This window comes from Panthera uncia (genome assembly GCF_023721935.1).
Source record: "Panthera uncia isolate 11264 chromosome D3 unlocalized genomic scaffold, Puncia_PCG_1.0 HiC_scaffold_8, whole genome shotgun sequence".
Taxonomy (NCBI): domain Eukaryota; kingdom Metazoa; phylum Chordata; class Mammalia; order Carnivora; family Felidae; genus Panthera; species Panthera uncia.
The window spans coordinates 56,922,940-56,940,086 of NW_026057586.1; the positions used below are offsets into that span (position 1 = coordinate 56,922,940).

General features: G+C 46.6%; 1 protein-coding gene across 3 annotated transcripts in view; it reads left to right on the forward strand.

The window, feature by feature from the left end:
• Positions 1-783: 783 nt before the first annotated feature.
• PTPRM (protein tyrosine phosphatase receptor type M) overlaps positions 784-17,147 on the forward strand; it is a 790,291-nt gene continuing 773,927 nt past the window's right edge. Inside the window, exon 1 of one of the 3 annotated variants that reach the window (XM_049619708.1) lies at positions 784-1,406. In XM_049619708.1, the coding sequence (XP_049475665.1) occupies positions 1,334-1,406 (73 nt within the window). In that variant the 5' untranslated portion in view covers positions 784-1,333. The remainder of the gene's footprint in view (positions 1,407-17,147) is intronic. The other 2 variants (XM_049619706.1, XM_049619707.1) reach the window with 2 other exon arrangements.

The following is a 17,147-nucleotide window of genomic DNA, read 5'->3' on the forward strand; positions in this document are numbered from 1 at the left end:
CAAGTGAAATATTCCAAGACATGGTGTGATTAATTTACCCACGCCTCCTCCTCACCCGTTCCCAAACACTCTGCACCTCCATCAGAAACCACGGGTTATGTCCAAAGCCTCGTTTCGGCGAGACCCCCGCCTTCGGTGCATTGCCCGCGGTTCGCTCCGGCCCACGCGGGGCTGCCTAGCGGCTGCGGGGGCTCCGGGGACGGGCGCGCGTGTCCCGCGAGGCGGGCCGGGCTGGCTGGCGCGCGGCAGGCTCGCGGCTCCCGCTCCGCGCCCAGAGCCCGCCAACTTCCCTCCGTCCGCGGCCCCTCGGAGCCTCCCGGGTCTGCCGGCTCGCTCGTCTTCCCCCCCAGCGGCGGCCGGGAGCGCGGGCCCTGCGACGCCGGGGCGCAGCCGGCCCCGCTCGGCGACACTGCTGCCGTCCGGCCCCGGGCGGCGGGGACGGAGCTTGCCTCGCCGCGCCCGCGGGGCCGCAGGCCGCTAGTCCCGCCCGCCGCTCGCACAAACTACTAGCGGCTCACGACCCGGGACAAACTTCTGGCTGAGGCGCAACCCTCGCACAGTCGGTCACCCTTCCGGAAGCCAGGCACAGAGCACAAGACGCGGCTGGGGAGAGGAGGGAGAGAGACAGAGGGTGGAAACAGTGTCGTCGCTCCTCTCCGCGCGGGTGACGCTGCACCGGCGGCGGCGGCGGCGGCGGCCGCCCCCAGCCGAGCTCCCACCCGGAGGCGCCGCGGCCGCCGAGCGCAGGGGCGCGGGCCGGCGGGGCTGGGCGCTCACGCCCTCTAGCGGGCCGCGGCGGCGCCGGGCGGCCGTGACGTGGGCGCTCCCTTCAGCCGGCCTGCGGGGCACCGCCAGTCAGTCGGGGAGCAAGAGCCCCGCGCGGAGCCGGCGCGGGCTCGGCCATCCGCGCACCGCCGCCCCCGGCGCTGGGCTCGTGGCTGGCGGCGGAGAGGGGGCGGGCAGGACGCACGCGCCCACCGCCACGGCCGCGGCCGGCGGCTCAGGTCCCGAGCAGGGGAAGCGGAGCGGCGGCGGGTGCAGGCGCCGGAACGGAGGGCGGATTTTGGCTCCGCGGGCGCGCCCTCCGCTCCCTCTCGCAGCCGCGCTGGACGCCGAGTGGGGCAGGCGGCGGCGGAGGAGGACCCAGGACCCCGACCCCCGGAGCTGCTAGAGTTCGGACTTCTGCAACTGTTGGCACTTCGGGGCTCCGGCTCTGTTTTTGGCTGTTTACCTTTCTCTTCTGGCTGCCTGGAAACCCAAGCTCCCGTCCGCCCTCCGCCCTCGCGCGCCCACCCAGCGCCGCCTGGGAGCGGCCCGGCGCACACTCGGCAACATGAGGAGACTTGGGACTTGCCTGGCGACTTTGGCCGGACTTTTGCTAACTGCGGCAGGGGAGACATTTTCAGGTAAGCGGGACCGTTTGTGCCGCCGCCGGGGACGCGCGGGCCGGAGCGGGGGCCCGGGACGCCGGCAGCTCCCGGCGGGGAGAGCCCGAGGCGGGCGGCGGGTCCGGGTTGGGGGCGCGGTGGGCAGACACAGCTGCTGCCCGTTAGCCCGCGCTGGGCGAGGGGCCGGCGGGGATCGCAGGCATCGGCGATTCGGACGGCCGGAGAGAGCGTGCCCCGAGCACTAGCCTCGAAGCGGGGACCCCCTCCTCGCCCTCACCCCTCCGGGGCCTGGGCTCGTGCTCTGGCGAACCGCTGCCACTGCGAGTCCCTGGCCGGCTCGTAAAAGAACAGCAGAAAACTTTGCTTGAAGTTCGGCGCTGCAGCCCGGGGCCGCCGGGCGTGGGCGCTGCGCGATCCCTACGACCCGGAGCAGCGGCCGGGCCTGATTGCCGGTCCCCGGCTGCGCCCGTGGCGATCGTCCAGACCCGGTAGCAGCTCCGGTGGTGGCGACCGCCCGGCGCCCTGCGGTCCCTGCTGCCGCCCCCCAAGTCCCTCTCGGCCCGTGACCCCTGGCTCATCCAGACGGTTGCGTAGCAGCTCCAGAGAGCCTAGGCGGGCGTTCCTCGTCGGTCCCAGCGGGAGGACCCGGCAGCCCGGGAGGGAGAGGCCAGGATCCCAGGCCCCGGGCCAACGCGGCCTTGCGCCCTCAGGGCCCCATCTACCCGCCTTCGGCCCCCAGCGGAGCGCTGAGGCCAGTGGCAACTTGTTAACCCAGCCGCGCCGCCGAGGGTCCCAGGTGGGAAGGAAAGGGACTGTGCGTGCAAGTGTGTGTGTGAGTGTGCGCGCGCGTGGGTCTCCTAGCGCGGCCGGGGGCGTGCCGAGCCGGGAGGGGCCCCTCGCCGAGAGGACCTGTAGACTCCAGGCGTGTGTGTGTGTGTGTGTGTGTGTGTGTGTGTGGAGGGGGGGTGGTCAGGCGTGGGGCCCAACGCCGCGCAGTGAGTGTTAGGGGGTTTATCTCTAGGTTGCCATCAATACCTGGAGCACACACGTGGGTGGATGGGCCAGACTCGTGCACATTTGCACACTTTCTCATGTGTATTAGTTTCATTAAGGTCCACGTACAATGGTGGCGCTGGGCTTCTTGTTTTTAGTTAAATAAAAACCCCGCTATTTGAGCGTAAACTTAGGTTGCATAATAGGTTTGTATCATTATTAGGGAGGAATGAATAAGTTGGACCTTTTAAAAGAATTTTTGGTGAAGGAGCTTTTCACTGACAGTAAAACGCGTATTCTAACCATCGGAGAGGTTTGGCTGTCTAGTCTGTGGAAACGTACAGTTTTACTTTTTTTGGAGTCCTGGGTTCACAGAGGCACAGACGCCTGTGTCCCGTGTGTTGCTGAGCTACAGGACCCTTGACCACAGTTGGCCGGAGAGATGAGAATGAGATCGTGGTTGGCAGATTGCTCTGTGCTGTGAAATCCAAACTGTCAACTTCAATAAAGAAGTACCCTTTCCCTAAGTTTAATATTTCCTTAACTGTCTAGTAATTGCACGTGCTCCAGAGGGCTTAAAATGATACACTGCTGTCTGATATAAAATTGATGCAGATTTTGGCCTTATTAGCGAATTATGGAGTTAGACTCACCAGTTTTAGAGCCTTGTAACTCATTAGTGTTAGAAGCCAAATATGAGGGCCTTAGTGATGGTTTTCTCCTTATTAAGATTCATAAGTCCCTGCCTGGGATTTGTTAAGAGTTAAGCCTGTCGAATAGCGTTTGGGTGGATTTTTAAGTTGTGTGCAAGGGGATGGAAACAAATATTTATGTAGCTTATTTCAAGCATCACTCATTCATCATTAAAAAAGGACTTCAGCATTAGATAGTACTGGCCTGTGTCCTTGTTAAGGCTGATTTAAACTGTCAAACCCCAAGAAACTTTGACTAAAATTTAGCCATATTTTCTTTTTTCAGAGGAAATAATATCATTCTGTTTGTGGGTGTGCTTACCTTTTGTTTGGAAAGCCAGAGTTATTCTAGTGTGTTAGTGGCTAAAGGGGAAAGGAAGGGCAATATCCGAGAGACTGCTTGGAAATGTTGAAATTCTAAATATTTGAAGTTGGTAAATTTTGTGTGTGCAGCGATCAGGTATGTTGCCATGCATTATGGTTTTTTCTCTCCACTTTGCATTTTAGGTGGTATAGGCATGAGGCACTTAATGCTTTGGAAAAGTGAGTTTCTTTGTGTATGCTGGGAAAGTTATGAGCAACAGTGATGCTTATTTCTTTTTAGGATTCTTCTGGAAATTGTAATAATTGGCTGCTTTTTTCCCCTGACACACCTTATGTGATAATCAGTTTTAGAGGTAGAGGAGATAGATTGTAAGCTCCTTGAAGGCAAAGTCGGTATTTTTTTCCTTCTTGATTCCCCATAAAACCCTTAACATGAAGCCTTAGATCTAACAGGCAATCACAATTTTTAGACTAGAACACTAACGTGAACGCTGACCATTTGCAAACAGTCGCTTTGTATCTGAATTAACTTGACACAGAACGGAGGGAGAGGAATGATTGTAGGAAGTTGGACTTGACTGACATTTCTCTGCCTTTGAAATGAGTATTTTCCAGAAGGGGTTCTCCTTAGCTCACCCCAATGGCTTAAATGACGAGATTTTGCGTGAATGGTGGTGGGTTTTTTGTGTGACTAAGATTTATACACACGGGACTTTGCTCTTCCCTTTCTGCAGTGCTCATAATCTCGTGTCCTTTTCAGGAAGGACTGGAATTTATATATTTATTAATCATTTCTAGAGGTGGGCTATTATAGGGAATTTGGAGTCCAGAGATCAGAAATAGAATGCTAAACTTACTGGAAGAAAAAAAGAATTCAGTGTGTGGTTCATGTGGGCTTTATGTACTATAAACATGCCATTTAAAAAATGGTTTTCCATCTTTACAATTTCTAATTTGTTAATATTCTTGGAATTTCTAATGCCAGTATTCTTGTTGGAGGCTCACTTTCCTGCCTTCTAGGCTTTTAATGGTCATTAAAAATAACTTGTTGGGGCGCCTGTGTGGCTCAGCTGGTTAAGCGTCTGACTTCGGCCTGGGTCATGATCTCACAGTTTGTGAGATAGAGCCCCGCGCCAGGCTCTGTGCTGACAGCTTGGAGCCTGGAGCCTGCTTTGGATTCTGTGTCTCTCTCTCTGTCTCTGCACTTCCCAGCTCATGCTCGCACTCTGTCTCTGTCAAAAATAAATAAACTTAAAAAAAAAAAAAAACTATTGTAAAAAGGAACACAAGTCAGCCTCAAGAAAGTTAAGTCATTTTACTTTTGTTTGAAATTCTCCTTTTTCATGTGAGAAGCCAAATAGCTGGCAGGTCATTCTTCTTTGACCCAATTTCTTAAAAGCCGAATTGTAATATATTTAATACAACAGAGTATTTAGTTTTACATTATAATGGGACTGATGTGTTAAGTTCTCTTAAAACTCTGGTTTGCAGAGATAGAAATACAAGCAGATCTGGCCCTTTGTTTCTACCACAGTATTTGGAATAAATTAAACCTTACCATATCCTTGTGAATTTGGGGCTCTTGTGGAAAAGTTTATTTTAAAAATACTCTTTAAAGGCTATTTGTGGGAAAAACAGCCAACATCTGAATAAAAAGTCTATAGTTTAGTCGGCAGTCCTGTACCAGTGTTTCATTTCTTAGTTTTGGACTTTGGTGAGGGTTATGTCAGATGTAAACATTAGGAGAGGCAGGTGAAGCGTTGCACTTGGAAGCTGTACTATTTTTTGCAGCTTTCTTGTAAGTCTAAGCTTATTTTAAAATACAAAATATTAAGGTACACTTTATAAAGAGTGGGAATAATTTGTTGAGCATTGTGACTTATTTTTCTTTTTCAGGTAACTATAGTCATGACACTTTATATTTTTATGGTGCTTTAACTAGATTGATAATTCATGTGATGGAAATACTTCAAATTTAGATCAGTGAGCATGAAAGAAATATGCGTAGAAAATTACTCTAACATTTTTAGTGTTATGTGTATGTAAAGAAGTATTTACTGCTTGAGCGTAATAAATTGTGCCGATCTGGAAAATTACAGGTTTTAGTCTTTCATGTTTCCAACGGGTTATTATACAGTTTTTCAGAAGTGAAGTTACTTACATATCATGATGTATGGGTAAGTATGTATATAACTTGAGTAATAATAAAAGTTCTGAAAGAACTTTCCTTAATGGACAAATAATCCAATTTGTGTCTTCAGATTGTATAAACACTGGATGAAAGAAGCAAAGCCTTTACTTTTGGCAAAAGTTGGTTTTAGAATTTAAATATTTCCGTGGCAATTCTGTAAAAGTTGATGGCTTATTCAAATTTTTCCATGACGGTTCCATAACAATTTTAGTAACATTCCAAGAACCGATAGGTTGTATGTGTCTGTTTTGGTAGAGGAATCGTGTTTTGGATTCAGTATTGTTTCCTTTCAGTTTTCATTTCAGGTTTCATCAAGTTTTCTAGAATGAGCATGTATTATCTGAATCTCCTAAGACTTAGCTTTCAGCGAGGGGTCAGGCACGTTGATAAGTAGTTACATATTTGTTCAGCAGTATAACATTTTTCTTGAGGGTGGTGTCTACCCTCCCAGGCTTTTTAGTTTAATTTTGAGCTTCTTGGCTTTGAAGACCAACTTTCCCACCAACTTTCTTACAGTTTCGTCTCTCAGTTGCTTATTATCTCCAGGAACGTAACATATTAATAAGCTCATTTTGTAAGTGAGCAAAGGTTTCATTACTAACGTGTTTCAGACTCAGTAGTGAAACATTTAAAAAGATCCAAAATAATAGAAGCCTCCCATCATAAGGGTGCAGCTTCTCGGGTTCCTAAAATCTTGCTGTGGTTTCCAGTGTAGTGGCCAGAAAGCCCGAGCTTCTTCTGTGGCTCTGAAAAACCCAACAGAGAAAAAGTAAGTAGGGGCTGGTGTTGGGCGGGGAGCAGGAAAGGGTTAGTCACCAACCTTGGGAGTCTGTAGTGCCCCCGCCATTGAGTAGAAGTGTGTAAGAGACAAATGAAAGAAGAAAACAGGCGTGAGGAGAAAAGTGTTGTGTGCTCAGGCATCAGTGACATTAGTTCTGGAGGTCCTAGCAGAGGAGGGTCGCTGCCCTTACACCCTCCTTGCTCTTAAGGATGGAACTTGTGGAAAGGAAAGGAAAGGTAATCAAAAGAGTGACAGGTAGGTCGTTCTTACATCCTGCACCTCAGCAGCTTTAGGTGGCCTTGGGGAGGGCCTGGGGGGTATTGAGCCAAGTGTTGATGGCAAGCCGAGTTTAAATCTGCACTTCTTAAAATTTGGTGTGCCCCAGGAGCACCTGCAGTGGCCCTTCCCAGTGTTAATTTCTAGGGCTGAGCTATGGCGATTGTAAGGTGGAAGGTTCATGGAGGGTCTCACAGCATCTCACCACATAATCCTGGTTTGTGGCCACGTTTTGGGACATGTTGATCTAAAAAAGTTCTTAAAGTGCTGTCCTTGGACCAGCAGCGTGAGAGCATCCCTTTGGAACTTGTGAAACATGCCCGACTCTTGGCTCCACCCAGACCTGCTGAATCTGAAACTGGAGGAGGGTTTCAGGCTGCTGTCTGTGTTGCAGGAAGCCCTTGAGAGCGTTCAGATGCTTGTAAGAACTACTTTTCCCGAAGAGCCAGGATCCTCATTTTGCAATGTCAGCCTACCTTGACAAGAGTTGAAAGAGAACCATGGGTAAAAATAGAAGTCACGTTCATGCACTTATTGGCCTCCTGATGAACACAGCCAAAATTATGAACAGGCTGACGTGACTGTGCTATGATCTCAGCCTCTTAGGTGAAACCGCCAGTGTGACATTTCAAAAGATAGTCTTATCTGGGGAAGATATTGGAGCCAGCCATTTGTTAAAACTTAAATGAAAAAGTTTTCTGTAATTTTACTTACCCCAACATAAAGTTTTAATTAAAATTTGTGGTAATGATTAGCCACTGGAAATTTTTCTGGGTGGATATTGTGTGTAGAAGGTATTTGTTGGTTTGTTGTAATAAGTGCACAGCCCAATGTGTCTGTAAAATAATGCCTTTCGTTCAAGTAAATATGGAGCACTTCCTGTTTGTAAAGCCCCTTGACAGGGGAGCATTGGGAGGGGTGGTAGTGGGCAAAGATAAGAAACATACAGTTATGATGCTTTGTCCATTTATGAGAAGTTTCAAAACCCACTGAAATAGAATAGAAACAGTTCTGTCTTTGGAGAGCACTGGAAATTAATGTACGTGAAATCTGGAGTTTCAATGTGGAAATCAAAGGAAACTGTGCCTTTGGAAATGAACTCAACTTCCAGATAGAAAAAGGGTTTTCATTACCCTTCTCTTCAGGGTACCGCCAGTGCATATCCGAAAATAGAGCTGATTTCTGTTTTCCGCAAAAGACAGACATCGCCGTCTCTGTCATTTAACACCCCAGGTAACTAAAAGCGCTCAGCACGTTATTTAACGGATTTATCTTGACAATGTTGCCACCAGACTTTCCGAGAATCAAGGCGCCCAGTGCTCTCCACAAGGCAGGCTGGCCTCCTGCTTCCTGCTCCTCCTGCTTGTGATCCAGAGCTGATCACTAGGTGTAGCTGCATCCTTAGACCCACCTGCCTGAGCCGGGAGAGGCCCAGCCTTACCCACCTAAGGCTTCCTGCTCCCATTTACTTACAGCTGAAGGAAGGATGCTGTTTAGCGCACCTTCCTCTGCCTGTCCGCGCGTCTTACTCTTTTCTGTAAGCTTAAACTCTTTCACGGAAGTTTTGGTTCCAGTAGTTGTAATCTTTAGTTTGTTGTGGTGCAGCCCTGACCCAAAGGCAACTTTAAACTGGTCTGTGATCCTCTTTCTCGTTTTTCTCTTTTGCTGTATCATATGTTGCTGCTATTCTATATATAGCAGCGGGGCTAGAAGAAGTAGTGTATGTCTGCCAACTGAGTAAGAGTTCGTCTTCACCTGTGGCTGTGCTCCATCAGGCCTTTTAGCAGCAGCCCAGAAAGAGGCAGTGGGGTGTAGAGCCAGGGGCAGGTATGTATCATCGGTGGGAAGTGGCTGTGGGCTGTTGCTTACTTAGCCTGCGAGAGATTACTTCTGTGGCATTGCGGTTTAGGTTTATAGTTGGGGAAGTCCTTATAATTTGCACTGGAAATCTGATCCAGTTAATTTTCCTGCTTACAACGCGGAGGACTAATGAGTCATTAAACACTTTTTATATGAAGCGCAAGTGTTGGAAGCAAGGGGAAGGCGGAGGATAGGATGGAAGGCAGGGTCACTCACTTTGTATCTGGGGCTGATGCGGGGGGGGGGCCGTGACCTCGAAGGCCAGAGAGCAGTGATTGCAGCATGTGAGGGAGAAGATGAATGAGAGCAGAGTTGTCAGGGACTTGTCAGAACAGATGAGTTTTTGGCATCTCCCTTGGAGGAAAAGGCCACCGTTTAACAGAGTGATTTATTTCAAAATGCAACAGCCTAAGCAGAAGCAAAGCATTTACTTTTTATGGGCGGCAAAGCATAAAAGCTTATAGAGCATCAGTTTGTTTTCAGATGGGTGAATATTCATTTTGATCTCTTTCCTAGTCGATATGCAGAAAGCAGATTTATTGCACTGAAGGAGGAGAATGTGTTTTAGTTTGTATCACCGTGGAAGGCAGAGACCCCATTCCTTCTCCCCAGCTTCTAGCTGTGGAATCCAAGCAGGTTCACAGGAAGGCTGCTGACAGCAGGTGACAGGGAATTGGACCACACCCTATTGGCAGTCGGTGTTCCATGGATCCTATTAGATCTCTTTTCTCAGTTGGAGTGCCTTGAGCTACTTTAAATCATGTCCCAACCACATGCTTGAGATGACCTCATTGTACATTCTCTGGATACAAAATTATGAAGTAGCCTAAAGCATTACCTTTAAAATAAATTATACTGATAATATATAAAATAAAAATCAAATCACTGAGCAATGTTTAGCGTGTATTAATGTGTATCAATCACTTAATATATTTGTGGAATGAATATGGAAATGAATTAAATTCTCTTGGGGAAGAAAAATATAAAATGACTTATACTTACTACGTGTTTTTTTTTTTTTTTTTCCTATCAAGTTTAGCTTTTTTGAGCATCTGGCATAACTTTAATAATAGGCCCAGGCTATGGATTTCGTGTTTGGTACCCTTAGCGATTTATAAGCATGTAGATAGTATTTAGTTGCTAAGTTTAGAGGAGAAAGTGTTACTTTTTGTTACCTGAATATATGAAAGTTAAACTGTAATTTTATCATGTATAATATAAATGTATTAATCAGGTACTGTTCTAAAGCAGAAGTTTGCTAAAAATGGAATTTATCATATGGTAGGTTTATCGTGACTCTAGGAGGGTTTGATTTTAGTCACTGGTAAATTAAAAGAACCGTGGTCTCACCAGTAAGAAGGTTCCATAACAGGGTGTCATGTATATTACCTCTGCTGGTTTTATTTCTGGTACCGAATGAAATGAATTCTACTTAGACAGAGCCCACTTTCGCACGTTAACATCCAGCTCATCTTCAGTAGAGCCGGCATGCTCTGGTTCCTTTTCCATTCGGTATGGTATACACTCAGGTGATGAAACTTCATAAAACAAGGTCACCTTGACAACAGTCTCATAAACTGTGTTCTCTGCTTCCTTGACTTTTGAAATCTAGACCACTGAATATGGTGTGAGATCTCCACAGTTATCCACTGGCATGATGGCCTGTGTGTGTGTTATGGGAGTTCTTGCCCTATTTTCTCAGTCAGTTACCATTTTCGTCCTATTTGCCTGGGTTTTCAGGGAGCCCCTCCTTGTCTTCCAGCAGGGGGTCACTGTGCAAGCATGTCCTGTGTTGCTGACCCTCAGAAGGTTTGGAGTGGGGGGGTGCGGGGGCCCTGCCTGGCCGTGGAGGGCCTTTGACACCTGGAGGATGTTGAGGCTTTGACGTCAGCTGTGGGTTCCTTGGGATTTGGAAAGAAGGGCAGTTCCCCCCCCCCCCCCCCCCGGCAGATCAGGTGTTCCTGATTTTGGAACAAGGCTTCTGAATTGCCTTGTGGCCTTGGGTATGCTGTTGAATTTTTCTGAGTCTTAGTTTTCTTTCTGGAAAAGTACCTTGCAGGATTATCATAAAGACTAACCAATGCCATGACATTAGGAGCGCTCTTGAGGTGACAGGGTTGTGTCTGTGTAGTCATGAGGAAGAGAGGAGATTGGTCAGTTCTGCACCGTCCATGTCCATTGTGGGTTTAACCATGTGAACCCACTGTTCTTGTAAGTCAGAAACGGTCGACTATTGACAGTTTCATATAGTTCAAACTAATAGGTTCCCTTTCTGGGTCCAAGGGGTTGATAGTGGTCATACCTGGAGGCTGTAAAAGTGACATGTATGTCAGCGTGGTTATACACATATATGTGTTATAAATACGTGGCCAATATTGTGTTTTAAAAGGAAAAAAAGCTGAAAGTAGCAAAGTGATCACCTCGAATTGGAACCGTGCAAAGCCAACACTACTCAATAGCACGGAAGGTGGTACTCCCCCTGTGTTCAAGTCACATGCGGCTCCTAGACTCATATTCCTGGCCCCACAGACCCACTGAGTCAGAATCTCTGGAATGGGGCCACAGAAACTGGTGGAGAAACATCTCAGATAATCTTGATGCTTGTAAGTCGAAAGACTACTAGCAAGAAAATAGCAGTGGCTCACAGACCATGCCCTTTGGAGAACTTCTCACATCTTCTCCAGTTAGTGTTAAGAAATCATCTAAAGATCATCACATGAATTTTTAGACCAAAGTATCAATTGACTGAAGAGTATTTCTTTTACGAAGCAGAGGCTTTCTGGTATCAGAAGAAAACATGAATTATGAAACAAGGCATTTTATAGAAACTTGGCTGTTTTTTTGTACCCTTCTTTCAACTTGGTGACCTCTAGTAAATGTGCTGTCAGTCTGGAATTTTTAGGATATAATAAAAGAATAAAGACATTTCAGGGTAATCAGAACACAGTGACTTTACATCTTCAGATTTGCAGCTCTGAGCCGCATTTTGAGATGACTCACTCATAGAAGAGAATGAGACAAGATGGCATTGGGAATAATATTTTCCAGCACTTATTCCTTTATATCATGTTCACTGAAACATGGACACTGTAGAATAATTGGTCTTAGGGGCCCCATAAGGGGGCCAAAAGCTTGGCATTTTGATTGTAGTAGTTCCTAAAAGACTCACAAACCTCAAAATGGGAATACCAGTCTGCTAAAGGCAGTTGAAATTTCTACCAGCTCATCATTTTGACCAAGGAAGAAAGGTGCTTGTTGAAATGTCATGTCTGGGAGAGGTGGCTCATTAAGTCATCTTAATATGACATCCCCAACTAGCTGTCACCTTGATAAGTTGACGTCCTTAGATGTCAGATTTCTTACTCGTTAAATGAAGACATTCGATTCAAGGATCTATAAGGTCTCTCCAATCACTTAGAGTATGAGGATTGTCATCTTAGTTCACATTAATTTGTTGGATAGCATGGTGTTAGAAGAGTGAGACCTGGATCAATGGGGTATTTTTGGTAGATGAGGCTGGGAGAAAATTGGGTCCAATCTAAAAGAGTACCTGATACAGCATGAAGTTGCTTGTTAGAAGGAAGTTGGAGGAATGTCTGAATGATTTTAGATGCTTCCCACATTTGCTGTAGCTGCCTCTGCGCAAATGAAGCTCATTCTTTTCCTCCATGCAGAGAATGTATTTGCCATTCATAGGTGCCACCAAAGGCTTTGCTGCAACCAGACTGGAGTCTGTGATTTTCTACTTAAATTGTGGCAACAGAGATAAGCCTCATTTCGGGGGCTTGGAATTGATAGTAATAAGTGATAGTCGTGTATTGAGCACTAATTATGTGCTACGTACCGTGCCGAGAGAATATGATATTTTCAAACCCATTGCTGCACAGTAGCTAATAAAAGCTTGGCTGAGAGCAGGGATGAGAGCTTTGGGAGGTAAAGCCGTCTCCGTTTCTAACAGAGTGGGTCATCTGGGCGTAGGGTATGTGCACCATACATCCTCCCTCCCCATACACACAGGTGCAGAGTGGCCTTTTCCTGATTTACGCTTTGATTTGATGCTATCCATCTGTAGCAAGGTGTGCTCTATGCAAAAGTGTTTCTGATGGAGTGTCGTTTCAACATCTTCTGATGTTTCAGGACATGCTGTGGAATCTTTATAATGGCCTTCTGGGGAGATTTCCTCCTGGGTCTTAGTTCCAGGAAAAGGTGTGACTCTTCTGTGCCCTTAGTTTCTTCTTGTGGACGTAGAATTGTATAACCCATCAAGTTTTCCTCTTTATGTTGGCTGTTAGAAAGCCAGATTCAAATGTGTGTTCTGTGATGGTAAGAACATTTTTGAACGGGAAAACCTCAGTTAAAGCTGGCCTTCATCGGGGCGCCTGGGTGGCTCGGTCGGTTGAGCGTCCGACTTTGTCTCGGGTCATGATCTCACGGTCCGTGGGTTCAAGCCCGCGTCGGGCTCTGTGCTGACAGCTCGGGGCCTGGAGCCTGTTTCGGATTCTGTGTCTCCCTCTCTCTCTGCCCCTCCCCTGTTCATGCTCTGTCTCTCTCTGTCTCAAAAGTAAATAAACGTTAAAAAAAAAAAAAAAAAAAGCTGGCCTTCACCAAACGGGGAATTTGTTGGCCCTCGTGACAGAGGAGGCTGTGTGTAGGCACAGTTGGTCCCAAAGGCTCAACACAGACATTGGGGTTCTGAGCCTTCTTCTGTAAACATCTTTCCTCTTTATGTGGTGTTTCGAAGGGGTCATAGGCTGAATCCTCCAGCTCTAAGCCTAGTGGGAAGAGAGGTTCTGTCCCCTCAAAGTACAGACCACTTCCGCTAGTGGGCTCACTGAGTCAGCTCATATCACCTGTTTCCACTTTAACCTCATGCTCTGCTTGACCTGCCCACTGGACCAGGCATGTGGCCAGCTCACATGGACCACATAGACCAAGAGTGAGGAAATGGAAGTTTCTCCATGGAGAAAAGGGTTCTGTGACCAGTTAAAGAGAGTGGATGCTGGGTGGGCAAAAAGCGGTAAAATGCCCAGAGTGACATTCTGTGCAATAGAACCTTGTATCCGATTTCTTTTTCTGACCTGATGCTTAATCTCCTGTTCGCTTTTTTCACTTCATTCTAATGTATCTTGCTGTATTTTATGTGTCATAAATGCACTAAGTCTTTGGAACTACGTGGTGGTAACAAAGTAAATGAGTTCCAAATCTTAACATCAGGGTCAGTTCAAACGCAACTTTGGTGTGTGTGCATTTGTTTTACTTCCTAGTGACACCATAGAACATATTCAAAGCTCACTCACTGAAGAACACAGGTAGGAAGATGGTAGGGGTGGTTATTATAGCCCAGTGTAGTACTTCTCCAACTTATTTTTTAAAGCATCAGAATATTTTCATTAAGCAAAATTTTACATAGGTGGAAAAGCATAACAATATTTTGGTTAAACAAAATTTTATATGAGAAGATTAAAACAAAAGATTCCCCAACTTGGGAAGCAAGGTATAAAGGGTGGTTATTGCTGTGTAACAAAGCTCCCCAAAACTTGGTAGCTTAAAGCAACAAGTTTTCTGTTTTTTTTTTTTTTTTCTGTTTTTTTGTGTTTTATGGGGGGAAAGTCTGGTGAACTAAACTGGGATTGGTAAACTTTATGTAAATGTCTTTACTTAGGTGACCTTGGCTGGGCTCTCTTGCTGTTTTGGGGTTGGTTGACTGTAGGCTGCTGTAGGGTAGCCTTGGCTGCCTCTCCTCCTTTATTTTCCAGCACGCAGAGTTTCCAAAGAGAGTGGAAACGTGCCAAGGCCTTTTGGCTTATGCTTGGGAAGGGCACGTTGTCCGTTTTACCTTGTTCTTCTGGTCAAAGCCAGGCCAGCCTAGAGCAAGGGTAGGGAAATAGACCTCAATCGTTGGTGTATGGGGCTGCAGGACCACATTGTAAATAGGGTGGATACAAGGAGAGGTGGAGAATTAGGCCCCACATAGGGTCTGCCAGGCCCCAGTGCCTGTGCTTTGAGATGCCTCTGCTTTGTAGAGCATAGTTGGGAAATCACTGGCAGCATGAGAAAAAAGGAATTTAAGACTGAAAGATCTGTATTCAGGGTCCACCCTGACACTGTCATCTGAAAGGGAAGCTCTTTAATCCCAGTGAACTCAGTTCCTTGTCTGTAATTAGGGTCATTCAGTGGTATTCTGATTCATAGGTTTGCCGCTAAGATCAAATATGATAATGGGCTGTATAAAAAGAAACTTTTACAAACTGTTGTATCTCGGGGTATTCTGAAGGTGATCATAGACCGATTAAGCCTGAGTTCTCATCCTGGCTGTGTCATTTATCAGTTGCGAAAGTCACAGTGCCTCTTGGAGCCAGTTTCTTTATCTGTAAAGAGGGGATGACATCTGCCTCCTTGGTCATCCTTTGGAAAACATAGTGCCTGGTCTGTAAAGAGCTGTTGTCATTGTCCTTAGAGCCCTACGACCACAGAATAACCTTCAGTGTTTGTCTTGTGTGTTTCCTTTCTGTCTGCAAACCCCAAAGGGTGTGGTTCCCCCAGCTCCAGGTTTTCTTCCATTTGTAATCCAACTCATAAAGCAGCTATTTCCTCTGGCTTCCCAAGGGCCAGGGCAAAGAAAATAGGAACATCGCATGCCACCTACGTGTGGGTCCTTTACATGTTATTTGCTACCAAAGCAGTCCTCTAAGGTACAAATGGTGGCACTGTCATGTTGCGGTTTATGGAACTGCGGCCCTAACATGTGTTAAGGTGTAGCCCAGACGGTGGATACAGCACTGTGGACCCCAAAGGGCTCCATTCCTCCAGTGCCTCTTAAGACCAAATCTTGTGCTCTTCTCCTTGCCTGCTGGGCCCAAAGCACGTGGCATAATTTCCAAGTGTGCTTAACCTGTTTGGTACAGTTTCTCATTTTGATCTTAGAAACAGTTGTGAAGTTGGCTTAGCTTGCAGTGCACTGTGGCTATTTTTCAGCCCTCTGAAATAGTAAATTAGAAGAAAAAGTACTTGGCTCCTAAGTAACTGGAATGAAACCAATTGATTAGAGACACTATCCATATTTTTCACCAGCAGAGGAGGGCAGAATGTTGTCTTCTCTGGGGTTTCAAATCCTCTGAATTATGTTTTTATAATTTCTTTGTGTTTTGTGGGGAGGAGTGTTAAATCCTTTGTAAATCTCTCATCTGTGTGTGTTAGCAGTCTCAGGGGCAAAGTGCCACTAAGGTCAGCGACAATTTATTTTTAGACCTTTCCCTGCAGGTGGAGGTGGGCCGGCCTTTGGAGATTGATGTTAATTACCTTCTGTGGAACAAATTGCATTTTCTTTTGAGGTTGGACAAAGACAAAAGAAGCAAGTAGATCCATATTTGAAGGACCTTTTTTTTTTTAATCTGAGAGAGACAGAATGTGAGTGGGGCGGGGGCAGAAGAGAGAGGGAGAGAGAGAATCCCAAGCAGGCTCTGCACTATCAGCACAGAGCCCGATGGGGGGCTCAAACTCAGGAACCATGAAATCATGACCTGAGCTGAAGTCAGATGCTTAATGGACTGAACCACCCAGGCACCCCAGTATTTGAAAGATTTAAAAGCATCTAATGAGTTGGGTCTTACTGTAGTCACCATGAAAAAGAACTCTTTGGTATATAATATTTTACAGTGATTATGTGCATTGCTTAAATCACTTTTTTTTCAACATTGTTAGAGATAATTACACCAAAATAGAGTGACTAAATATTAAAAGAATATTAGCATCCTTCACAGTGATTTAAAAAAGTTCTGGGGCGCCTGGGTGGCTCAGTCAGTTAAGCATCTAACTTGGGCTCATGGTTCATGGGTTTGAATCCTGCGTCCAGCTCTTTGCCGACAGCTCAGAGCCTGGAGCCTGCTTCAGGTTCTGTGTCTCCCTCTCTCTCTCTGCCCCTCCCCCACTCATGCTCTGGCCTTTTCTGATTCTCTCATAAATGAATAAACATTAAAAACATTCTAAAAATATTAAACAACTCTGGATTTAGATTTTTCACCAAAATCATTTGTGAAATGATGATGACTGTCAACAGATGCATATTTATTTCATTTTATTCTTACTTTGGGCAGCTCTCTGAGCAGCTGGAGGTGAAACGAGGTGGTGTGGTCATTGTTAAGGATGAGAGAGATCCTGGGAACGGACCTCGGGGCTCTAATGTTGGCTCCTGCTCTCGTGTGGCATGTGATTTGGGTCTGGTCTCCTAATTGTGACTCAAGTCACAGTAGAATAAAATGGATATTAAAATAACTGCTTAGGGGCGCCTGGGTGGCTCAGTCGGTTGAGCATCCGACTTCGGCTCAGGTCATGATCTCACAGTTTGTGGGTTTGAGCCCCGCGTCGGGCTCTGTGCTGACAACTCAGAGCCTGGAGCCTGTTTCAGATTCTGTGTCTCCCTCTCTCTCTGACCCTCCCTCGTTCATGCTCTGTCTCTCTCTGTCTCAAAAATAAATAAACAATAAAAAAAAACTGCTTAAAGTACCTACAGAGATTGCGAGGATCCAATGAAATAATTTAAAAACCTGCTTTCTCACCCGTGAAGTCCTGGCCACGGCCAGCTGCCTTTGCCAGACACACCCTTGTTTGGCTTTGTTTCCGAGTTTCCGCTGGAGTTGGGACGC